The sequence below is a fragment of the Solea solea genome, chromosome 5, assembly GCF_958295425.1.
Source record: "Solea solea chromosome 5, fSolSol10.1, whole genome shotgun sequence".
In the NCBI taxonomy this organism is placed as follows: Eukaryota; Metazoa; Chordata; class Actinopteri; order Pleuronectiformes; family Soleidae; genus Solea; species Solea solea.
Window position 1 is genome coordinate 1485691 of NC_081138.1, and position 26199 is coordinate 1511889.

Here is a 26199-nt window from a genome sequence, read left to right on the forward strand (position 1 = left end):
TTTTATTAAATTGCTTTTTTTAATTTTTATATATATTTTTTGCTACATATCACTTTATGTAATTCTGCTCCAGAAGATTCCATTTTTACTGTCACACCGGTTAAACAGGTCCTAACATGTGTGTGTTGGTATGCTGCTTTTAAATTGAGTTCATTAGAATCGATTATATCACATTAGTAGACAGTAGTTATTAAGGCTCTCTCACTCGCACACAAACTATTATAATTGGCATTATTATTATTATTGTTATATATGTTACTTTATTCACATGAGTAGAATATTTGTTTCACAGTTAATTTGATGTGTTAGTTTTAACAAAGCAGCCAAATAAATAGTTAATAAAATAGTTAATAATAAAAGAACACACAATAAGGGCAGTGTAACTGGAAATGCAATAGAAAGGAAACAGGCAGCACCTGTTACATACTGTACAATGAATTGAAGTATCTGATATGTACATATAATAGAGCGAGCACACATGTCCGCCATAGGGGGCGCCATGTTGAGTAATTTCTACTAGTAGTAGTAGTAGTTGTAGCTTGAAAGGATAGTGTGCTATCGAGGATGACACCCAGACTCCTGAGAAACTGAGGAATTGTCATTTGAAATGGAAAGACTGAGGAGGACCTCGGTTTTTATCACTGTTTAATTAGAAAGTTGTGAGTGAACCAGCTTTTGATTTCATGAAGACAATCGGAGAGGTTGAGGATGGCTGGCGGGAGAGTGGTGTTAGGTTTGGTAGATGGGTAGAGCTGGGTGTCATCCGCATAGCCATGAAAATGGATATTAAACTTACAGAAGATATGGCCAAGAGGTAAAAGCTAGTCGGTGGCTCCTTAAATCAAATTTTCAGCAGTTTATTGCCTTAAAGCACCAAAAGAAGAAGAATCCGTGCATTCAGGTGACTTTTCCTTCTTTAGCTCGTCTCAGCGACATATTCTTCCTGCTCTGCTGCTGTCATTTGACCTTAACCCTTAATAATCAATATCGCTCAGTGTTATAGAGCAGTGAGGTGACACCCAACATTTGCACCCCACAAAGTTCTATAGCAGTGTCTGCCATAAAACACTTTTTATGGGGACAGACATCACAACACAATTCCTAATGTAGGTCTGCAGACATTTGGTCTGAGCACTGAAACATCACAGCAATGAATCTGTGGATGCAAGTTGGACAGTGTGTGGGATCTTTTCGTTTGTTCTAAGAGATAAATCTCAGCTTATTTTAATGGAAACATAAGCATTTGTTAAATACTTGTGACCAAATAAAGTGAATAGGATGTCTTGATGTTTACATAGGCATTATGCATTTGAATTATTCTTAGATTTATTAGGTGCAGTGTTTGGTCTATTACTTTGTTTTATTCTATTTTTATTTGAAAGAAAACAGAAAATCCCACTGCAAATCCTGCAAAGACACTTTTAAAGGTTCCAACCCACTGACTGTGAGAGTTAATAAATTGGAGGTGGCAGACGCCTGAAAACCACAGCATGTCAACTGTCTAAGTGACTAGACTGTGGAGTAAAGCTGCCAAATATCTGGTGTTAACCTGACAAAGGCCTGACGTCCTGTGACTGTATTATAGTACTGTGTGTATTTTGACTGCATACATACAGTAAAATTGACGAGTCATTCAGTTGTAGTCGTACTGTATGCTTTTAATAACATTTCCATTTAATGCAGTCACAGAAACACATTTATTTGTTAAATAAACACATTGCAGTCTAAGAAAAGTGCCTCGCTTCATAACATAACAATCGTCTCTCTTTGCTCTTTAGTAATGACAGGTCAGTGCAGACGTGCAGGGGTTAATATTCAGTCACAAAAGCCACACGTTGATTTGCATTAAAGAGGCCGACAGGAAAAGCAATAAAACACAAACACAAAGCATTCTTTGTCTTTCAGTTTGACTGAATCACGGAAGAATTTGTCGATGCTGCCGAAACAGACGGAACAAACGGCCTCTCGGTCGGTTCGTCGCCTCCTTGTTTCTTAAATTTAAGGCCAAACAAACTGCAGAGTTTCATGAGCATCAGGTCCACGATCTCTTCCTCCTCTGACGGCTGTGGAAAAAGAGAGTACAGTGTGTGTGAGTGGAGGATTAAGTGGATTCACATTCAGCGTGGGTGAGTCACCTTGTGATGGATCTGCTCCTGACTGAATGCCACCAGGATGACAGAGATGAAGAGGTTCAGCACCACAAAGGTCATGAACACAATGCAGGAGCCGATGAGGAATGCACCAAGCACCGGATTATAATTCAGAACCTGACGGGTCGAGAGGAGGACGTAAATGTTTGCTTTGCTTTTTGCGTATCTAAGTACATTTATAACAGTCTCGCACTCACCTCTTCGTAGTTAAAGATGCCAAGTTGCAGGCTGACCATGGTCTGTGCTGCATCCAGCAGAGTGCGATAGGAGTATAACCTCCACCCGTACATCAGGTTAGACTGAAATGCAGAAAGTTCATCTCCGTGTCAACGTTTTTGGAACGAGTTATGTTTCTTTTTTACAGATTACAGATTACATATAAGGAGCGCAGCATCTCCAGCAGCGAGTGTGGGAAACTCCTCACCGCAACGGAGTAGGCCAGAAACATGATGGTCATGACCACCAGGAAGCCTGAAATATCAGTCCAGGCTCGCTGCAGCGTCGATGTTATCATGTGCAGCTTGGGGTTCAGTCTCAGCAGGTGCCACAGTTTGACTGTAGCCAATAATACTAAGAAGGCAATCAGATACCCCAACACTGCATCGGCCTGCGCTGTCTCATGGAAACTGGCATATCTGGAGACAGTGAGTGAAAAGCAAACGAGCCCTGAATCACAGTTTATACACACATTTAAACTGCTTTTCATGTTGTCCTTTCGGGTAAAGTTTGCACTTTAAACATACTTTGCACTGTGTTTAATGTTGTACTTTGGTCCCAATGAAATACTGGTGTATTGTGTACTGTATATACCTTATGGTGATTTTTATTTTTAAAGTGGGTTCTAATAGTATAAAATACCTTACTTCTTTACTTGATCTACCACTAGAGCTGAAACAAATAATCGATGAATCGATTACTAAATTAATCGACAACTATTTTGATCATCGATTAATCGGTTTGAAGCTTTTTTCAAGATTAAAACAAGATTTCCAATTGTTTAAGCTTCTTAAATGCGAGTATTTTCTTCATTTCTTTGCTTTGGATATCAAAGAAGTCATTAAAGGTTAATAATTTCGGTTTGTGGAGAAAAGAAGATAATTTCCAGGTTTGACGAACACCGATCAACAATTTTAAGGTTTTCTGATATTTTATGGACCAAACGATTAATGGAGAAAATAATCGTCAGATTAATCGATTATGAAAATAATCTTTAGTTGCAGCTCTATCTACCACACTTTGGTCTTGAATCAACAAACATAATTACCTTTACTTTATTGTAAATTGTATTGTACACACATATTCACACCTATGTTCAAAAAGGTTTCCTGGATATAATTGGATCTGATTTCTGTGATGTGTTTTTGTGATTGTCTTGTTGCTCACTGGTCCCGGTTATTCTGGTAGTAGTAGATGTCACGGTTCCCCAGTAAAGTCCTCTTGATGAACACAGACAGTGCACTCCAGCTGAGAACGATGATGGCCAGCTCCAGCAGGTTCCACTTACTCTTGAAATAAGCCCATTTCTGCTGCTTCATCTGTTTTCCCTGTGGTCAAAGGTCCCAGTCAGCATCTTTACTACAGAGTTCCACCGGTAATGGTGAGATTAATAAATACAAACCTGAACAAACATGTAATAAACGATAAAGAGGAAGTAGATGACTTCAGAGGCCATGACAAAGATGTGAAGGCCGCCAGTCGACTGGTAGAGACGCACGCTCTGAAGCTCACTGCGGAACTGGAAAGCTCCTGAAAGAAATGCAACAGTGCAGCAGTCGTGTTACGGACTGTGCCGCTCGCACACCGCGACGTGACTGAGCGCGGCTGAATACTCACCGATGGCTGTGGTCTCCAGCATGAGAGTGACGATGCAGAACAGGTTGACATTGGCGTTGTATACTGTGAACTCGACAAAGACGGCCTGAGTGTACACGTCAAACCAGGCGCTGTCATAAAGACGCTGAAGGGATCTACACAGACACATAAACAGGAAATCAAACTAATACTGAATCAGCAGCAGTTTTAATTTAATTACTTACACTAAATCAGAGGTCTCAAACTCGCGGCCCAAGTTCTGCCCACGATCTTCTGATTATGATTGTTAGCTAGTGCCATGGACAGTGAGCAATATCTTTATAACAGTAACATCTAAGGTTGAGGTTTTCTTTCACCCCAACCTGTCTAGGCAGCTGGCCGCACATGTTTGAGTCTGCTTCTATCAGAGATTTTCTTACGGTTAAAAGGGAGTTTTCCAATTTTCAACACTTTTACTGTGCAATCCTGTGAAATATCGTCATGAATAAAGTGATTGCGTTATCGTGACGGGATATTGTGACATGATTTCAAGCTAATTTCCCACATAGTTGGACTGTTTTGTCACATGACCGGCCCCCCTCATGACCAGACCGAACCCTCATTGGCCCCCAGGGTAGTTTGAGTTTGAGACCCCTGAACTAAATAATTAGAATGCCTACCGACTGGAATTTGGTAAATCAGGCCCCAGATCCACCACAAACCCTCCTCCTCTGTAGAAAACCACACTGCCCCAGAGGGGGAAGGCCCTCAGTTTACCCTGGGATTGATACGTCCACGGGCTCTGCAGGTTCACGGAGACGTTGCCTCCCACAGAGCTGCTCCACGCCGGACCGTAAGAGCCCATGTCCTCCAGCTCCCACGAGTACGGAGCGTGACAGTCCAGGAGAGACTGCTGCATGGAGCGAGCGACATGGCAGGAGTTTTTCTTCACCCTCACCTGACGGAGACGCGCGTTACCCACCAGCTTTGAGTTTCCGTCCGTGATAAATCCTGCAAAATGATTTCAAGAATGAACCAAAAGCTGCTGGAGGGCGTTCATGCAAAGCTTGAGTTGTGTGCATCTTCACCACACACTGACCCGGGCGCTCTCCAAACAGGTTGCTCAGCAGAGTGGTGTTTGCCCAGTGGAACACGTCCTGAATGCTCATACTGTCTGAGATCCCTTTGCTGAAGCTCTGGCGAATGTGGTGTGTCAGAAAGTAAGCGTTGGGATCCCTCTGACCGTACGCCACCAGGAGCAGCATCCACATGAATCCCATGTAGGCTGCATGAACACATCTCGCTTTAGTGGATGGTGGATTGGTGGATTGTATCTTCTGATGTGTGTATGTACGTCTTTTATCTTACCAACAATCTCCCCCATTAGTGTAAAGACTTTGCGCTCTTTGATCATGTTGTTCCTGATCCTCTCGATGTCAGTGGGAGGCGGTGGCTGATAGAAACTACATGTGCTGTCTCTCCTCGCTGCCCGCACAGTGTCAGCATCATCTGAGGATGAGCCATTTCAAACTTTATTTTATTGTTTGTCTTTTATTAATTTGAATGAAATGACACAGAAAAGAGAGACAAACAAACTTGCCTGTGTTTCTGAGACTCTCGTCTATCTTAGGCTCTCCAAACTCCTCCTGGTCAATTTTCTTCAGAACAAGAGCAAAGAAAGCAGCAAAACCAAGAACCTGCAGCAGAAGATTTCCTCATGTCAACATCACACAACTCCATGAGGTAAGATTAACTCTGTACACTTACATCATCAGTTTATTTACGAGGTGCAGCATTGCTCATTTACTTACATAATAATGAATGTTTTTTAAAATAAAAAATATGAGTTGGACTTGGACAAATGGATACAAAGAAATTAAATAATGGAAATTAAATAATAGATTTTAGAGTTTTAGAGTCATTTGCTGCCTTGTATGAACTGCATGAAAGCAAAAATCTTTTTGTAAATACAGATTATTATTGTCTTTTTCTTGAAAAAATGAATTTATTGATAATTTTCAGGATAATAGAATTTTATTCAACACAAAAAACTAATTTGGCTCCAGTTACTGTAGATATTATATTATACGTTATAAAAATGTATTACGCTTCAAAATATAAACTCATGTCCTTTATATTCAAACTAGAGCTGCAACTAAGGATTATTTTCATAATCAATTAATCTTCTCGATAATAATAATCAATTATTTTCTCGATTAATCGAAATCGTTTGGTCCATAAAATGTCAGAAAATGTTGAAAAATGTCGACGAGTGTTTGTCAAACCTGGAAATGATGATGTTCTCAAATTGTCTTGTTTGTGTCCACAAACCAAAATGATTGACTTTTAATGATTTCTTTGTTTTATGGAGCAAAGAAACCTGAAAATATTCACATGTGAGAAGCTGAAAAGATCAGAAATCTTGTTTTAATCATGAAAAAAGCTTCAAACCGATGAATCGATTATCAAACTAGTCAACGGTTAATTTAGTTATCGATTCATCGAGTAATTGTTTCTGCTCTAATTCAAACCATTGTCAAATGACACATTTTCACACTACACACAGGAAGTGACTGAAGGATGCAGCATACAAATAATGTCATTTATTTCTGTTTAGAACGGCCAGACAGAAGAAAAATACTAACTACACTGTGATCATATCCTGTGACGCTCCTCACCTTTAGAGGCTGGGTGATGAAGAGACTCTCAAAGAAGGAAACCAACATGGAGATGAGCCAGCTGATGGAGCGATCTCTTCCATATGTCAGCCCATACATCATGGTGAAGTATCCTGACACTCCACTGGTTGCGATCACCAGGATCCATCCAATAAAGACAAACCACCATGGCAGCCCTGCTGGACAGCATCTTTTGGACGAGTCCCCACCGGTGCTGCCCTCTTCTGGACTGGGGCTGCGGTCAGACTGCTCACCGTCCAGGCTGGACGCTGGCAGGTGGAAGTTCAGGAGACCCTTCATCCCCTGGACCTGATGCATGGCTCGGTTGTAGCTGTCAGGGTTTGGGAATCGAGAAGGTCCCAACAGACTCAGCTCGTTCTCAACGTGACGCAGCTGCCGGTACAGGAACCTGCTGTTGTTGCTCTTCTTCTGAGATTCGTCTGAAGTCTTCTCGGGGCTTTCGCACATGCTGTTGTCTGCTCACACACAAACCAGCAAAGGAAACACCTGAGAGATCTCAATGATTTGTTGATCTACTGGAGAATTAAAATGTTCTTATATCGTGTGTTATTCCTCTAAATGTTCTTGCATAACATTATCTTTCAACTTATTAAAACAATAATTCTTTGTCATTTGTAGATCTGTTTACCTATAGTATTATTTATATTTATTTTATTTAGACATTTCCCTGCATGTAATAAACGTTCATTACATTCATTTATGGTGCACTTTACCTTGTAAACTGACTGCACCTAAACTGAGGATGGCGGCGTGATCCGTTTTGGCGGTGTCCGTGTAGAAGTCTCCGCCGGCTCGGTTCTGCCGTCTGATGATGTCCTCCACCAGAGACAGCAGAGTGTTGATGTCCGCCTGCTGACCAGCATGGACGTCCTGATGGGGCAGTGGACTTTTCATGGCCTTTGAAAGCGACTGAGCGATTTTCTTTATGTCCTGATGTAGAAACCATATCAAGCTCATGAGACATGGAGCAGAAGGAAAGTAATTAACCTTCAGAGACGTGTCATCTATGGCCTCACCTTGATCACTGTGTCTGCTGTGATGTCCTTCAGCTCTTTCTGTGGGGAAGACGTCTGTGAAGGAGACACTCGGCCGGTCTTCCCCTGCCTGGACGCGTCTCTTTTGCCGGTTCTCTCTCGTGGTTGAGTGTTTCTGAAGATACTCACAATCAGTAGATTGATGGGAAACATGATGATTGAACTCTGTATTCCGATCATAACCTGTTGCCAGGTGAACTCGATGTGACCTGTTAGATTAATTCATGGGGAGAAGTTTCTTTAGTCTGAAGTCTTTCAGGGAGAATTAAAGTGGTAGATCAGTTTATTTTCAGTGTGGTTGGATGAGTTATTAACACATTATCAGTTATGACTTTGTTTTCAACGTGTTCACTGCTTTATTTTTTACTATTAAAGCAGAACTTTCCGTCTGGATACAAGTTTGTAAACTTCTCCCTCTCCTGCACCAAAGTCCATAAAAGCTGTGTTTACAGGTCACAGGGAAACAGAAACTCACTAAGCCGAGGTCGACTGCGAACTCATTAATCATCTCATAATCTCACAACTCATAATCCTGTTTAAAGATTTCAAACACCAAAGATAACGTGAACTTACTGATGGAGGTAACAGTGGATTAACAACTCCTGTGAGTCACGATGTAAAATTCTCCCTGAACCAAAGTGCTCAATGAAGAGTGATTTACAATCTTCAGTTTCCAGCAGGAAAAGGCTGTCGAACAGTAAGATCATAAGACATCACAGACTTAAGCAGACATACATTTCATTGCCTGAGCCTTTTGTGAAGTAGCTAAAATGAATGGATCCATGGAAACTCAGTGTTGATACTGTATTAATTCCTCATGCAACCGTCCTTCAAAAACACAAACTGTCCCCTTCAGATATTCCTGTCTGAGGTCATTAACCAAATAAAAATAATGTACATTTATATGGTTTGTTCCTTACCCAGGTCCATGGTCTGCTCTGACGGGTCTGTTGGGATTCCCCAGAACATGATGCTGGTCAGCATCGTGCACAGCAGCAGAGAGAAGCAGCAGGAAACTCGCTGCACACGTGTGAACGTGCTGCACGGAGGTCGACTCACGACGGAGAACCAGATGTGGCCGTCACTAAAATCTTTGGCTGTCTTCATGAAGAACAGGTTACTACAAAAGGGAGGAAGAGAAATTAGGATTGATTAGAGCTTTAGTGACAGTAACATAGTATTCATAACAGGTGAGTGACAGGTCTCACCTAAACCTCTTCAAATCCATTTCTGAGGCGACTGGGAAGACCTTGTCCAGAGCGCACTCTCCCACATCTACAGCCAACCAGGAGTTACACAGGAAATGCCATTTCTGACCAGTCTCCAGATCCTGCACCATGACTTTGTTCACATACCTGCACATGACATCAATATTTACGTTGATCGTTTTTTGTGAAAGTTCATCATGTCTTCTCATTAAACTGAATTTTTTGGTTCGTTTTTTAGACAATAGTAAGTTTTCCTTTATTTCACCACCTAACATCAGGTGAGGGAGGTGGAAGATTCACGCTGTAACTTGTTAACAAAGGTAAAGGAAAACTTACTATTGTCAAAATATTTATAAACTAAATATTTATATCATTCTGTGTCATAATAACCAGAAAAGAGGTCCAGTGTGCAAATTTTAGGAAGGTTTACTGAAAGAAATTGAATATACTCGTTTGTATAAATGTATAACGGCTTTAAAACAAAAGGCCACCATGTTTCTACAGGAGCCCAAATGGACAAAAACCAAGCAGGGCATAAATTCTGCACTGTGATACGTGATGTGGTTACTACACAAAGAAGAATCAGGAAGAAGAGGCCACTTCAGTTCCCTGACACACTTGGGAAATGGAGGGGTGAGTGAGGAGTCACCAAGTCTTACATACTGGGCCTTTAACAATAACTTAAATCTAAATCTCTAACCACGCAGGGTATCCTCCCGAGTTGTCGTGCCACAGTCTGATGCTTTGCAGATCTCCAAGAGAAAAGTGTGTGGTCAGCAGGAACATGTCCACCCCGCCCCGCTCAAACACCGGCTTCTCGTGGTCGGTCAGGTGATGCGGGTCACTTTCTCCCTCTGTGCCCAGCAGAGTGATCGTCACCTACGACAAAAAAGAGCAGCGTGTATCAGAGTCAGTGTTCTGTTATCTCTGCGTTTCATCAGACGCCACTGACCTGAGAGGAGGTGGAGGCACCGCGTCGATGCCCGGTGCCGACACTCAGCACGTAATGATACTCAGCCAAGGGGTCATTGTCTTCGAGCACTGTTATCTTAACCTGCAAGTGCAAGTCAAGACAAAGCTTTCAGGAAGTAACATTTATATTGATTATACAAGAAAATAAAGTTAAACGCCCCTTAACCTAACTAAGCAGATAAAGATTAAAACCTTGACTTAATTGTATGTTGTCTTACAGTTTTATTACATTTATTCATTTATTTGCTCTTAATTGCTCTTGTGTGACATTGTCTTCTTGGTTTTATTTCTCTATTTGGTGATCTGACTCTCATGGCTCTGTCTTTGGTTTGATCAGACGTCTTTTGGTTTTCTGACAAATCCTTATTCCCGTACGCTGCTTTTGTTTTTTGGTTTGTTAAAGAGTATTGATATTACAAAACATTCAATGAACCTGTAACATTCGATCCCACATGGCCTGGATTTACCTTGGCTGAGTCCTGGATGTCTTTCCTGCGAGCCCAGACCACCGCCACCAGATAAGCAGCGAAGATGGCGCCCACGAAACACACCACCACAGGATTGTTAGTGAACGTCGCAAAGAGTTCTGCCGTGCGCGACACGTCCACCAGGTTTGGCATGACAAAGAACGAGCTGCCGAAGAAAGTCAGGTGGTTACAGAGACACTGAGTGACCAGAGGCGTCGTCAGTGGACCGACCTGCAGACAAACAGAACAACAGCGGCTTTAAACGTCACGGCTGATCCGTGTGGATGACGTATGTTGGGTTTTTAACTCACCCTGCAGCCATTTTCACTCCAGGAAGATTGAGTTTCATTCCAGTATTTGCACTGGGCAGCGATGGAAGTGAAAGCGACTGTGGCGTTGATGGATTTGACACCGGGCTCAACAATGGGCTTCAAAACCAGGTAGTGAACGCCGACATCTCCTGTTCTGTTTTGGGGACTCAGCACCCAGGTGTATTTTTCCTCTGTGGTAAAATGACACAAAAATATTCTAAATAAAGTGTAGACCTACATTTGTTTATCATTGAATATGTTTTAATAACATTACCTTCTTTTGAGTTCTCTTGGGGAATCTGAGTCTTTGCCACATAATTCTCATCATCTGGATATTCTTTAAATCCCAGCAACACGATGAAAGAAATGTCTTCAGAAGGCTCCATCTTCAGCACGAGCGTGACATCCGGCGACGGGACGTCAATTATGACTGTGCTGAAATTGGCAAGGTCAATGATTGTGCTGTTCTCCTGCCCTGCATCAGGCCTGGGTAGAAGAATCTGGAAATAAAAAAAACATCTATCAGCATTGTCCAAGTTGTCAGTTTACTCAAAGTGTCTCTAATTTGTTCTTAAATGACCTCGATCTCCTCAGGTAAGTTCTCCACAGGAATGGCAGAGCCGTTGACTCTGGTGAGAGACACTGATCCCACCGTTCCTGTGATGTTTCCCTCTTTCCAGGAATAGGGATTCTTTTCAAAGCTCATCATCTAGGAGGGAGAAAGAAACTTTGATTCATTTAAACTTATTCTGATGTGGTGCAGGTTCACAAAGGCGGGAATACTGGACCACAGTGATTTTACAGAAGCCAACAATGGACAAACTAAACATGTTGAACGCTACATACTGTAGGTTCTCCATCACACTTGGAATGGAAGGTGAGGGACATTCACCTGCAACATGCAACTTTACTAATAAAAAGTAAGTACAATTTATTTATATACAGTAACACCTTCACAGATATAAAATCACAAAGTGCTTCAGTCTGCAGACGGTCAAGCTCCTTTTGTATTGAAAACAAGTAAAAAGACTATTGCAATAGTCGAGGCGAGATGAGATAAAAGCATGTAGGATCATTTCTTAATTCAGCCTTTGACACAAAAGATGTGATAAAATAGCAGTTTCTGATTAGCTGAGACATTTCTGAATCAAACAACAAACACGAGCCTAAGGAATTGATTCGCTGCATGATCAGTGGGATTTTCCCATCAGGGGCAATGATCAGGGTTTCTGTCTTGTCAGAGTTGAGCTGTAGATGATCGATGGTTGTTTAACCGCTTCTTGATGCTCATCAAACAGTTGATTAAAGAGGAAAGTTTATGGAACTCGGTGGATTTGAAAGCGCAGTAACGGCTGAATCATCATCATCAGCATAAAGATGATCTGAGACATAGCTGAAGTGTCTAATGATCGAGGTATAACAGGAGGCTCCAGGACAGAACTGTTGCTAAATTTTACACATTGTACCTTCAATTGTCACAGTGTGAGTGTGAATACAGTCTCTTAACTAAAGTTTAGAGACTGTTACATTACTGTAGAGAGTCACTCACTCTCACGTCCATCGGCTCCTCTGGAGAAACAACATCATCAGGCAGTCGAGGGAAGGAAAACCTGGACGAGCTGCTCTTCTGTACGTTTATGTCTTGCATCTGCATGGACTGTGCAGAGACTCTGCAGACAGAACAGAACACAGTCATTCCAGGAGTCTCTGCAAACACCGGTAAAGTAAATGTACCAGTCATCATTTACCTATTGACGTACACACTGATCTGACCAGAATCAATGATGGCAGGGTTTCCATCCAGCTTTTTATTGGTCAGCAAAGCACTCTGAACGTTGTTGATCCCATTCAGAAGAAAATCGGAGACTTTTTTCTGGTGCAAACATAAATCTGTTTAGTTCAGACTGTAGAAAAGGGATCAAAGAAACAATGTTAAGTGTTTTTTATCTTACATTTGATGAAACACTTAAAATATTACTGGCTGCTTCAACTATGGGTGCAGCCGCTTCGATGACTTCTCCATCGTCGCTGTCGTCCTGATGAACACTGATGGTGTTGAGGGAGGAGCTGAGGTCGACCAACAATGAACCTGCTTCTTCCTGAAGAACAAAAGTGAACGATCTGTGGTCGATCTGTGTCCACACATTTAACTTTAGCATTGATTTTCCAGTTGCTTAACCATTAGAACACAGAGCAGCTGCTTTTTTCCATTACTATATATATATATATATACATACATACATACACTATACTATAATTTTCACCAACTATATAAACACACCTGAGCAAAAAGTTGTTTAAAATCGGATTGAATTTGTGAAATACGTCACAGTTCAATGTTCACTTGGCTCGTTTTTATGAACAAAAAGAAAAGAAAAATGATTTATTTTGTGACTTCTGCACAATTATTGCTACTTTATGTTACTACTAAAAAAATAATCATAACTTTGACTCAACAACACATCAATAACACATTATTTAAAAGCCTGAATATTTGACCTATAAACGCACACCCCATCTTCTGCTGCTGTCGTGTAACCTAATCCGTTACAAGCTTGGTTGTGATGAATATTTATTTGAGTGACTGTTGCTTGTTGTTACTATTATTTTGAATCAGTTTGTCCATATTGGAGACATTCTACTTCAAAAAAGCTGATATTTGTGGATACTTTTTCTTTTTCAGAAATCTTCTCTGAAAAACCTAGCGATGGTTGTGTGTGTGACCTTTCTTCCTCATTTTGATGCCCAGTTTGAAATTCAGCAGGTCGTCTTGACCATGTCTTATGTGCTTAATGTACTTAATGTACTGAGTCGCTGCCATGTGTTTGGCTGATTAAGTCTGCCAGTCGCTGTTAAAATCATTAAATTCAACATTTAATTATATATAAGTTTGTCTAGTGTTTTAATTACACTCGTCTACATGTATATTTTGATTTAACATTTTATTTCTGTCTGTTTTTGTTATTTACAGATTTGAATTATGTCATAAATGTGTTGCTTTTGTTGTGAGCTATGCATCAAAAACAAACACTTTTACTTTGAAATGGCGTGCAATGTCGTCCTGAATATTTGTAATGGCAACAACATAATGGATTATCGAGACATAATAGATTTAATTTCTAATCACTAAACTGTTTTTTCACTTGACCCCTCCTGACCACACTAGAAGTTCACGGGCCCCCAGGTCACTTTGAGTTTGAGGCCCCTGCCCTAGAAGCTAAAATGTTAGAGCATCTTGGGAACAATGTGCAATTTGTCAATATAACATGGTGCACTGATCTGTAATCACTGCTGATTATCAAGTATTGCTGCTTCTGCTGCGAGCACAGACAAGGTGAGTGTTTGTAAACTGTTCAAAAATAGTTTTAAGCAGCTTCATTATTATTATTATTGTTGTTATTGTATATGTTGTTGAACTGATCCAGAGTGGTGTACTTGAGCAGCAGGACTGAGCTCGTCCGAGCGCTGGGTGAGTCCAGCCACAGCTCTGGCCGTCACTTGCACTTCCTGCGTGGAGTTGCTCGGTGAGTCCACAAGCACTGTGGCCATTTTGTTCAGCATCTGCTGCCTGAGCTGAAACACAGACAGAGAGCAGCACTGATTATTAACACATGCTGAAATAACAGCAGTGCATTATTAACAGTTTTAACTTCAGACACACTCGGTTACCTCAGTCCTCGCATCCTTCTGCTCCTCGTTGTCCTCTGCGTTCAGAATGTCTGAGACTGAGGTAAATATTTGCCCAAGAGCCTCAGTGGTGAGCAAACCCTGCTCCTCTAACTGAGTCACAGTGTCCTCCACTGCAGACTGCAGAGCCACCACCGACGCACTGGACTCACTTTGCTGTACCTAAAGTTTAAGATAAATAATGAATGAGTTCCACTTTAGATTTCTTTACCTCTCCGTCGTCTCTGACATTCATGCTGACAAACCTGAGTGGTGACAGTCGTGGAGGTTTTCTCATTTCCACTTTTCACAGTCACCACGACAGACAAACTGTAATCGCTGTTCGCGTCTCCCAGAGGCAGGAAGACGGACTTCACCTCGTTTGTGTTACTGCAACGTAGATGTGTGCCTTAAAAACACAACAAACCATTTAGTAACAACTTCATTACTGTTGATTATTCATCTAAATCAATTCTGTGCATATTTATGTAGGGCAGATTGTCTTACACAAACATTTTAAGTCTTTTTTATTACTTGATGCTTGTGTAACAGCCATGAGATCTCACATTTGCAGCCTCATAAGCTCACTTTCTTGGCTTTTAACACTCAACATTCATTTCTTTTCTCCACTTTTTAATGATGTGCATTCTCACCAGTGTCAGTTTTGAAGCAATAAGAACAGCCCTCAGAGCAGAAGGAGCTGGGTTTGCAGGTGATGTCAAAGGCATCAAGTACAGTCCCTGATGTGGGGGAGATGCTGCAGGACGGAGGGCTCGGGGCTGTCAGAGCCTCAGTTGTCGGAGCCTCAGTTGTGGGAGCAACAGTTGTACTCGGAGGTGGCTCAGTTGGTTGAGGATCAGGTACGGGGAGAGTGTATTTGGCAAAACCAAGCTCATTATTGCCTGTAAAAAAAAGAAAAGAAAGAAAAACATGTATTTTAAAATCAATGTGAAAATTGTTCAGTATTGCCAAGTCACACAGTGGACAGGTGACCAGTCCATCAGGGACAACATGGAACCTTATCATTCTATTAATTATATAAATTAGTATTAATTACTTTACATAATAATTTACTTATAATTTTCCAGCCTGATAGTTTAACCCTTTTAAAACAAACTGTGTTTATTAAATCAGCATGTTTTCATGCATTTTAGCTCATTTTCTATATTTTCTGGGACTATCACACTGTCTATTTTGGAATGTTTGTGCTATATTAGGTTTTATACATATCTGTAAAGGTTTCTGATTGGCACATTGAATGTTTTCTAAGATTTAAAGAAGAATTCATTTATCTTAATCAAAATATTTGTGCTCGTTAGAATTTAAATGTCACGTTTATTATTACCTGTCCTATCACTGCAGATCCGTTTAAGATTGAAAATCGATTATGGAAATGAAACATATCTAATTCTAGTCGTGTTAAGAGATTAAAAGACAGAAATCACCATAAGCGATGACAGTGATGTTCTGCCGCGTGTCCCTCGACACCTTCAGATGTTGACTTTGTACGATATATTCAGCGCTGCCATCCTGCAGGTCAACAGGGGGCGTCCTTCCTGCTCTGGAGTAACACCTTTGAAGGTTAGTCTGTGGAAAACATCTTCAGTTAATACACTCACAGGTCTTATTTTGAAATAAATCATCTGAGGAACGTGCTGTTTCAGACTTATACCTTCACAGGTTTGGGGTCTTCAGTGAACCAGACAACATGTGGACACGTCGTCACGCAGCTCAGTCTTAGCTTCACACCACCGTCCACATTCACAGGAGAGCAGTTATCACAACTGCAAAATATAACATATAAGTATAAACTTTACTGAATTTTAAAACCATCTGTAACCACAGTTGTTGACTTGATTTTGTTACCTGATGGTGACATTGGTGAATTCTTTTGGAGTCACGGTGATGCATTTAGAGTCTGACCCGAGATCTGCCCACTCCCTGAACCAGGTTTTCTTCCTCACAGTTAAAGTGTATTTGAAAAATTCAAAGGGCTTGGGAAGGCAGTCTTTCTCGATGATGTGAAATTCATCCTGTTGTATGTTTCTGCACGTGCAGTTTCCTTCTGTAAAACACGATTTCAACAGCATACAAACGTCCTCAAACACAGCATTAGTACAGCATGTTTATACACATGTGTCATCATGGCAGAATGTTGAGCTGTGAAAACTACCACAGTTTTATGTCTGATGTGATCACCAGAGACCAGAATGTGAAACAAGTATGCTGATCCACTGAAACGTGGCACCAGTAACGCTCAAATCAGACATTGATAATAGGGAGAGGATTGGATTATCAGATGGGGAAATGTAGGCCACATTCACATTAGCAGCCAATTCTAATCAGATCAGTTCATGATCTTGACTACATGTGTCTTGCATATGACTTCCATGAGAACCTGATAATCCTGACAGCTACGTGTATTCTGATAATCTGATTTCTGTGTGCATCAACAGAAATTAAAACTTAAGTGGGAACCAACTGCTGAGAAGAAAGTACTTGGTACAGAAATATATGCAATTTCTGGATGTGGTGGAATTTTGGTGAATGAATGTTAGAATCATGTCAGTATAAAAGTCATAATTTGATCATATGAGCATTAGAATAAAAACACTTTTAAGGCTGCATAAAAATTTCAAAAATAAATTTAACTGATCCTGCTGTTATTATCTCAATCACATGTTTTATTGCTTAATGCTCAGTAGACTGTTACTGTACTTACTACACTTCCATTCAAACGCGAGTCCTGTGTTGGGTAAGGCTTCGGTTCCCGCTGCCCTCAGTGTGACGCTGTGACTGTAGTCGCTCAAAGAGTCAGGAGCAGCAATTATTCTCACATCTGCCTGTGAAAGTGAGCAAAAACACAACTCGTCTGTGCAAATACATTCATATTAATATGATATCACATCATATTAATATAGGCGTTCATCATACTGTGTTTTCATGTTCATGTGCTGAGTGATTTTGACAAGCTTCCAGGATGTTCTCCAGGTCCACATCCACATCAGAGGCTGAGAAAGCGTTCATGGCTCGCACTTGAATCTTTACCAGTCCTTTCAGAAAGAAACATTTTGTATTTAAACACCATGTAGTATGATAAAATCATCATTATTTTCTATTTAATTACAGCACAGTGTTTTTCTTTCATTACCTTCGATTGGATTGGAGAAGGTATAAACCTGTGAGCTGCCGTCAAGCAGGTCCCTGCTCAAAGACTGTGTCTCCATGGCTCCGGTGAGATTGAAGAGAAGCTGCACCGGGGTTCCGAGCTCCAGAGAAACATCAATGACCATGTCAGCTGAGTCTGGACACTTGCCTTCCTCTGACACCACTGAGGCCTGCAGGTTCTCCACAGGCTGCAGCAGACACAGCTGCAGATCTGTGGACACGGTGCGTGCCGTGACACTGTTCGACGCAGCCAGAGTCAGGTTGTGGCAGCCGGACCCGAGCTTCTCCACCGCAGCTGAACTCAGTGTAATGTTGTGAGGTTTGATGCCAGCGTCCACGGATGACTTTGCAACCAAATGTTCTTCATGATGAACAGTGTAGGAAATATTTGTACCTGTTCAAGACAAGAAGAAAAGGGATTCAATTATTGAGTTTGAGTCAGACACATGTTTGCTTATGTTTAGATGGATGTTTACTCACCAGCCTCCATCATCACCTGGATCTGAACAGGACGTCCATACAGAGCGTTGCATTTGTTGCCCTCTGTTGACACGTTCCTGCTATTGCAAGTGATGTCACTAAACTCTCCTACAGGCTCCTGAACAGTGATGGCTCTCTCAGCTGTGACGTGCCAGTCACTCGTGGTGCACTCCACCACCACCACGAACACACCGGGGCGGCTGAATTTGTGCATGATGGTGCTTTCCATCCTGTAAAGGCGTGCAGTAAAAACCAAAGTTACATCACATTTGTGCACAACTAGGGGAATCTGTATGTCCAAGAGATTGATGATGAGTGTGGGATCGACTGATAACGAGTGATCTGGTTGAATGTAAAGTTCTGCTCACTCTTCGGGGCTGTATGGATCAATCGTGTGTCCGTCTCCGGCATTGACCGAGCACGTCAGGTTCCCCTGAAACGGATGAAGGAGCCACTTCACTGTGATGGTGACGTTATCAAACACGGCCGCCAGTTTGCTTATCAGTAAGTAGAGACCTGAGAGGAGATCACAGCGTTAGAGTGATTCAATAATACTCAGGTTCATGTTGAGAGAAAATAAAAAATTAACCATTAATTACAGTGCAGTAACAACATGGTAATAACAATCAATATTAGACACCCGTAATCAATATGGGGGTAAGACACATAGATAATAGACACTGGCACATTATTGGACTCTGTTTTCTATTACTTTACTTTACTTTAGTGTCTGTGAATAAATAGATAGGAGATAAAAAAGCCTTTATTTCCCTCAGGGAGCAATTTTATTTGCAACAGTCGTCCATACACCAACTTATGCAGTGAATAATCAATAAATAAAGACCAAATGCTCATTGGCTGCCAGGTTATTTGTGTTTGACAGCCCTGATCCACAGATTTTTACTTTAGAGACCAAAAGTCTAAGTTTAGAGGACGGAAATGGACAAACTCATGTATCTGACCGTGTTTGCAGTGATACTCCACAGACAGGTAACTTCCCAGCACAGGACACGGTTCAACGGAAGAGCTCAGATCCACTGGAGCCTGACAGGCCTGCAGTCCGTGGCAATGAGCTGCAAGGAGGCAGAAGTCAAGCAAGTCATGACATGGCCAAATGAAGCTGGAATATTATTTTAATTATTGTTTTAGTGATCCATTCTGATTTTCAAAATCCCTCTAATAAAAAAAGCACTAATCGAGCTTCACAGAGGTCTATGAACAATAAGGAGAATCACCGCTGTTTGTTTAGCATGAACTTCTCCTGTAAAGTGAATTCTAGACTCATATGAAGCCATTATTCAGCTCCTATAGGAGGGGATTTGTCTCATGTCTCCTCTGGCAGTGTCATCCTTTTGTCTGCAGTCACGGAGCAATCATCGTTTTGTGTCCGGCACAAAGCGTGAAACAAAAACAGAGTTGGCGTTTATTTTGGTCTGTTTATCTTTTAGCAAAGCCACAAACAATAAGTCCCCATAGATTCTACTGTAAATACAAATATACCTGAATGTATGGCAAAGTAACAGGTGAACGTTGTAGTCATATTATCATAGTAAAATGTATTTTTCCACTTTTCTATATTGATAATTGTATTTTTAAACCATAATTCATGATCGTACCTGTGACAGTGTCTACTACATCTATCCAGCTGCACTCCTCCTGTGAGGACGTGGGTAGAGCGGTGAGTTTAGAGCGGCAGAAGTGAATTGTCTTTCGCCCGTAGAAGCTGTCAACGATCTCGATCACCTGACCTGAACCACACTGCAGTGTGGCGTTTTGGCCATGACATGCAATGGTTCTCCCAGAATCTGAGGGTAAAAAGGGGGGGGGGGGTAAATCAGCAAGAGCAAACACAACAACAGTAGACACTGATACTGTGTGTGATTATTTATGTTGGAGCGAGCACCAAACTGGCAGATGAAGTCGAGCTCCCGGCTGCAGTTGACTGTTGCTTCCCACTGGAAGCCTGAATGTCTCAGGATGTGTCCACAGGCCGCTTGTGGATCTGGCAAATTCACCCAGTTATTGTAGCTGACATCTGAGCTGTCCAGCCATGCAAGGGAGCCTGAGAGAGCGGTAACACACACACACACACACACACACACAGAAACAAAGACAGAAAAAGTTCAAATACATCACACACACACAACGTCCTCCTTTCTTTGTGGTGTGTTAATTGTTCAGATGAAATTACGGATCATAAAAGAACAAAGCAAAAGGCGGAGCTGGTGACAGATGAATGATAGAGATTTGTTCTCTGTGATGGGAAATAAAGACAAGTTTGTAAATCAGGCCACTTGACAGCGATATCTCTCATTACACCTGCTGCTGCGGGGAGATAACGGAGTGTAGCAGGCAATCATGAAACACACGGAACATCTCTTCTGTTAAATGATGAGAAACATCCCAAACGTGATAGTTAGATATAAGGTAAAAATACTTTAAATGCAAGATACTAACAAGGTAGTTGGAGCATCCCTGACTGAATAATGGTCTGCGTCCTTTACTGATGGTTCAGAATGCTTTATTTAAAACTTAATTCACTCCAAACAAGCCGTTCATTTATCCTAAGAGCTAATGAAAAGACAAAAAATGAAATAAATTAAGTTTTCACTCACATGAACATAGGAGTTATCTCCCTTTAACTCCTCTTTAGCCCTTTTAATGCTATTTCGGGCAACCTCTACTGGAGTGCTAATTGTACAATATTTCTACCCAAACATGTTATTTCTATTTTAGGAAAAACACCTTAATATAGGAATAAAGCAATGAAATGTGTACAACTGTGAACAACTGTGCATATTAACCAACTATAACAACTTTAAATGATGTTTCCTTGTAAAAGAGGATGATGCTAATCAAGTTATAATGAAGTGATGCTACTAGCATAACATTCACATTCACACGCCACTCTATAAAGTACTAACTGAGATTAAAAACAACTCCAAACATATAATACCAAATAAAACACATACAGACCGTGTGCCCTTGTCAGCCAGGTGCTAAAATAAATCACGAAAAGTGCTTGAGACTCCGTTTGTAGCCTTAATTGGCACCAAGTTTCTCTCGTTTTTTCTCCTACTTCCGGTATTTTAGCCTTTCAAAAATAAAAGCATCCCTTTTGCACAGATGATCTACCACAATAAAAGTGAGACAGCATTTATGTCATTTACAGTAGTTGATTAGTCGACGATTCAAGGTTTGACATGTGTGTCAAAGTGTCTTTTTTAGCAGCCTTGTCAAAAAAAGCAGTTTAAAAAAGTTCTGGTGATTAACAGAATGAATAATAAACAATACAATATAAACAACACAAATGGAGAATTTATGAATTTACGGGTGTTATATTGTCCTTGTTCAGATACACTTGGCTGTAGCTGGACAGAAACTCTTCTAAACGCCTGCACATGTGTAAAACACAAGAAATCACTTCTATTAAATGATGATCATCATGAAACATCACAAACTTGTTTGTTTAAAGTAAAATACTTTGATTTATTTTGCTGTTTGTACTTGCAAAGTTACAGCACGAGTGTGTGAAGGTATAAAAAAGGTCTGGTGATTACCAGAATGAATAATAAACAACACAAATGTATGGGTGTATATTTCATATTTTACAGTTATATTGTCAGATACAACACCTGCACTGTGTGGTGTCCATGTCTGATGTGATGCTACCTGACTTAAAGCACAGCACACACACACACAACCTCTCACCCTCAGTGGCAGCAGACTCCAGCGTGAGGTTGGGAGCAGCAGGTGCCAGCCCGAGCCACCAGTCCTTGTCCGGCTGCAGGTGCTTCTGCAGGAACTGCTGCGTTTCATCGTTAAGGATGAAGGCCAAGTGTCCTCCTCCTCGCTCACACCATCCCTGGGCACTGAGGAAGGAGCGCTGCAGGGCCACAAACTCGTAGCAGGAGCCGTCAAAGCCCTCCTGGTGGTCTGGGCAGGACAGATTCTGAGCGTAACAAGCCCAGCTGAGGAGCAGAGCCGTCAGAGTCAGTGTGGGAAGAGCGGCGCCGTCCATGTCAGCATCTGTCCATGCTTCACAGTCTGTGGGGACAGGACTTTAAAGGGCTCTGACGTCAGCAGCTCTCACACTAATCAGCTGTTGGGCATCGTGGCCTGACACTGGGATGGTTTCCTTCATGGCGGACCATCTTTGTGTTTGGCCCATGATTGTCGAGCACAAACAAAGCTGAGGCGTGTTGTAAAAGGGGACATGACAAGTGTCAACAGCCAGGGATTGTCCCGCTGTCTCTATTACAGCAGGGGCTCCACAACCTGCACAGTGAGATAAGCTTCTCTTTCAGACCTGCTCCCATCAAAGTGTCACTCAAAGCTTTAACTGCCTCATGGATCTGATGTTGTTTTTCAGAAGTTAGATAGATAGATAGATAGATACTTTATTCATCTCACAGAGAAATTCACATTAGTTAGGACAACTCTATCTCTGTTTTAGCAAAGTAATAAAGTCATATTTACCTTTGAGCGAGGAACTGATGATGCAAAACTGTGATTGTAAGTCTTTTAAATTCTGTGATCTTTGGTATTTGGCATACAACATGTGTCATAAGCATGTCTTTAAATAAACCTGGTGACATTTTTCACAGGACAAACACAGCTGTAATAAAGAAAACAGTAAATAACTGTTCCATAAGTCTTTAAGGAGGTTTAACACACAGTAATAAAGGTTTTTTTATGATGCCGGTATACAAAACTATTATTTTGTAATGAGAAATACTATGATAAACATATGTATTATCTTACTGCTTATTAAGCATATGTTATTTTTGCAGCTGTAGTTGTTCTTTGAGTTTGCTGGTTTATCTATTAACAATAATAAACGTTGTTAATTACTTTATATCATGCAAAACTTCTTCTTTCTTTCTTTATTAGAGGGCTCTTTAAAAAACTGCCGGATGTCTGACGTCATATTGCTGCGACGCGTCTCCACTGAGGACATGACTTGTTGAGCTAACCGGTGTGAATGTAAACATTCCCGCAGATTAATTATTAAACTTAAACTACGTTTGTACATTTTCACAATGTTGGCGTGTAAACGGGCTTTGTCCGGCACAGCGACCTCTGCTCTGCGGCTTCTCGGCAGCAGTCACCGGGTGAGTTTCACCGCCGCTTCGGTGGTTGAACCTCTGTGTGTTTCCTCTGGAGTTCAACTCACCACTGACTGAGCGTTAATCTCACCACTGATTGAGCGTTAATCTCACCACTGAGCGTTAATCCGGACATGTTTCTCCTCCTCAGGCTGTGCAGAGAAGTCTGTCCACGCAAACACACGGAGAAGTCCGCATCGCAGAGATCCTGAAGGAGAAGTTCCCGCTCGCGTCGTCGCTCAAAGTCGTGGATATTTCAGGTAATCAGTGAGTGCAGAGCCGACCCTGCTCCCTAACACGTCCGCCCAACCGCTGTCAACAGTCTGACATAATCTCATCAGATTACTGAGAGGGGAAAAGTCATCATTTCTAAAGTTTCCTGTCAAGAACCAGAGGTTTCAAAGTGTGACAGATGATAATGTCTACTCTTGTTTTGTGCTTCATTAATGAAACTCATACTCACCAGTACTGAAATATAAAAGTACCCTTATTTTGATCAAATTTGACTTAAGTTCTGGTCTAAAAATGTACTTAAAGTAAAGTAAAAACAAGTAGCATGTTTAAAATGTACTCAGAGTAAAAGTTACTTAGTTACTTAAGTTCTTTCTTTCGTGTTGTGCAAAAATGACAAAATGGGAACACAAATCTCACATGAATTGTTTTTAATTAAAGGCAAAACTTTACAAATTAAAGCACTGACAAAATAAAATATGCAAACACATATTGTGCCAGTCAACATGGGTCAAAGGTCACAAATGTTTTAACTTTCTCACTCACTCAGGGACCTTAATTAGTGCCAATTCACCTGTTCTCATGTCCTCATCATTCACCTGTCACCACCTGTCTTCATCATTTACCTGTCTTCATCATTCACCTGTCAGTACTTCAAAAAAACATACTTAAGTTAAAGTAAAATAACAATTACTTAAAAAAAGTACACAAAAATACACAAAAACACATTACTTTCCACCACTTTTTCAGGTGTGTTTATACATCCTAAAGTTTCCAGTGTGGTTTTCTGCTGCTGGCACGCAGCAGTTCTGCATACATAAACAGTGGTTATTAAAATGACTGCTTCTCCTCTGACCTCTGGCATCAATAAGGCAAGAAAGAACTGCAGCTCACTGGATGTTTGCTCTTTTTCTGAGCAAACATCTCTGTAAACACTGGAGATGATTGTGCATGAACATCCCAGAAGATCAGCAGTTTCTGCCTGACACTTTCACCTATAATCACCTTTCTCGTCACATTCTGATGCTTCTGATGCATTCTGATACTTCAGCAGTCAGTGTTGACCAAGTCTACATGACTGAGGTCAGTGGTTCTCAAAGTTTTTATACCAAAACACAACCTGAGAAAAATCGAGCTCTAGGAGTAGCAGAGTGGTGTAAACAGGTCGTCAGCTCCAGACTTTTCACATCATTTGCTCTCTTGTCATCCTCCTCTTCCTCACAAGTATGTGACACAATGGTATAATGGAGTTAAGATGGAGTGAGAGATGTTTATTTGTTTGTGGTACCTGTACCACAGTTTGAGAACCATGGGCTTAGTGCAGTGACTCGCTGTCTGATTAGCGATTTGTGTCAACATGAAGTTGAGCAGACGTACCTAATAAAGTGGTTGCTAAGTGTGTACGTTTTAAATAAGGTGATTCAAATTAACTTGTAGTTAATTTATTAAAAATAGATCTCTTGTAAATGGCTGGTTTTACCTTTTTATAAACTTTTAGAAATGCTTTAATTTGCTCTGGTCATGATTTATATTGTTATTATGTTGTTATTATTATTATTATTATTATTATTATTATTATTAAGGTGGCTGCAGTTAAAAAGTCAAATATTACACACACAATGGAACATATAGTAATTGATTCCTGACATTTTACTGACTTATAAAATTTCTCTGTGATAGTAACTGAGTATAGGTGCAGATTCTCTGTCTTTATTCATGTTTATTTTACATTTATCATGTCGTTATCAGACAGATCCACTCTTATTGTTGTGCAGAAACTCTATGATTGTGTGTGTGTGTGTGTGTGCGTGCAGGTGGCTGTGGGGCCATGTATGAGATCCACATCGAGTCCAGTGAGTTCACAGGAAAGAGGGTTGTTCAACAACACCAGTTAGTCAATCAGGTAAAAAATAATAATCATAACAGTATTTTTTGAATCACCTTTGTTTTCCTCAGTATTCGTGCTGACATTTAAAGTTTCATTTACTCGATACTCAATGTTTTTAAGATAATTGTGATTATCTGTAGCTACACGGATTCAACAATGACCAACATTTTGTTCCACAGGCTCTAAAGGAAGAGATTCAAGGAATGCACGGACTGCGAATATTCACCAGCACCCCGACAATGTAGAGAACGTCCTTCCACTGCTGAGCCACCACTTATTCTATTGTTCACTCTGTCTGAATGTAAACTATCACAGAGGCTGTTTTATAGTAAAATAATTCAGTGTTAATGTCTGAGGCAGAAATGCAGAGAACATCAACACTGAGAAAAAAACCCATAGCATCACAACACAAGTCATTTTTCTTTACTATTGAGAAACATTCTCTGACATAACATGTATACATATATGTAATATATATACAACCAAGCTGTGATACGCACAAATTAACGTTGTAAAGACATTTTACAGGGTTTCAGGGTTAAAAGGCTGCTGGTTTCATGAGGAGTTCTCCAGGAATCACAGTGTGATGAAACCTCGTGAAATGATGCGACTGCTTTTAAGTTGGTTGTCATGCATTGGATTTGTACATGGACCTTGAATTTATGCTAGCTATGCACCAGGTATTCACATAATAATAAACAACAACAGACGACTCACTGTGTTCATTCTGATCTTCAAATGTTTAAAAAAGAAGGATTTAACAAGCGTGATGTGCTGACAATGACACAGACGTGGAGTCTGCAACCCTCCACCCAAAGAAATGTAATCTTTGATCCATAAAATGAAGATAACATCATGTATAAGGTTTTATATACAGATGTAAAAAAATAGTTTGCCGCATTTATGAAATCTAAAAAGTAGAAAAAGAAAACCCTCTGAACTTCTCTCCACATTTCAAACACAAGTTTCAGTTCTGAGACGTAGACATGAGGATGTGACGCATATTTTCGTTAAACCACTTTCCTT

At 40.8% G+C, this 26199-nt stretch overlaps 2 protein-coding genes across 2 annotated transcripts; one reads left to right on the forward strand and one right to left on the reverse strand.

Annotated features, from left to right (window-relative positions):
• Positions 1–1643: 1643 nt before the first annotated feature.
• On the reverse strand, positions 1644–22887 carry LOC131459664 (polycystin-1-like protein 2). Its single transcript, XM_058629688.1, has 41 exons — positions 21658–22887; positions 19850–20008; positions 19563–19751; positions 18909–19019; positions 18315–18462; positions 17947–18176; positions 17450–17860; positions 17233–17351; positions 17021–17141; positions 16165–16363; positions 15971–16082; positions 15744–15885; positions 14952–15200; positions 14565–14707; positions 14302–14481; positions 14068–14205; positions 12585–12731; positions 12381–12505; positions 12182–12302; positions 11213–11341; positions 10907–11132; positions 10633–10823; positions 10322–10552; positions 9835–9936; positions 9583–9761; positions 8883–9029; positions 8595–8794; positions 7657–7883; positions 7354–7570; positions 6620–7095; positions 5542–5638; positions 5310–5450; positions 5041–5226; positions 4622–4952; positions 3984–4117; positions 3769–3896; positions 3534–3694; positions 2575–2785; positions 2348–2449; positions 2136–2267; positions 1644–2063 (listed from the first exon to the last, which is right to left on the reverse strand). Exons 1-41 carry the CDS (start codon positions 21965–21967, stop codon positions 1902–1904), a joined length of 7464 nt encoding a protein of 2487 aa, XP_058485671.1. The 5' UTR covers positions 21968–22887; the 3' UTR covers positions 1644–1901.
• Positions 22885–25886, forward strand: bola3 (bolA family member 3). The gene is made up of 4 exons (XM_058629690.1): positions 22885–23060; positions 23206–23314; positions 25100–25188; positions 25353–25886. The coding sequence occupies exons 1-4, from the start codon at positions 22989–22991 to the stop codon at positions 25416–25418; spliced, it is 336 nt and encodes a 111-aa protein (XP_058485673.1). The 5' UTR covers positions 22885–22988; the 3' UTR covers positions 25419–25886.
• The last annotated feature ends 313 nt before the right edge of the window (positions 25887–26199 follow it).

Excerpts from the sequence above, each read along its gene's own strand:
- LOC131459664 (XM_058629688.1), bottom strand. The coding sequence starts at position 21,967 with ATGGACGGCGCCGCTCTTCCCACACTGACTCTGACGGCTCTGCTCCTC. Across the intron at positions 14,708-14,951 it reads TTGCTTCAAAACTGACACTG|GCACACATCTACGTTGCAGT; the intron begins GTGAGAATGCAC and ends TGTGTTTTTAAG. Across the intron at positions 2,786-3,533 it reads TACCAGAATAACCGGGACCA|ATATGCCAGTTTCCATGAGA; the intron begins GTGAGCAACAAG and ends CACTGTCTCCAG.
- bola3 (XM_058629690.1), top strand. The coding sequence starts at position 22,989 with ATGTTGGCGTGTAAACGGGCTTTGTCCGGCACAGCGACCTCTGCTCTG. Across the intron at positions 23,315-25,099 it reads CAAAGTCGTGGATATTTCAG|GTGGCTGTGGGGCCATGTAT; the intron begins GTAATCAGTGAG and ends GTGTGCGTGCAG. Across the intron at positions 25,189-25,352 it reads AACACCAGTTAGTCAATCAG|GCTCTAAAGGAAGAGATTCA; the intron begins GTAAAAAATAAT and ends TTTGTTCCACAG.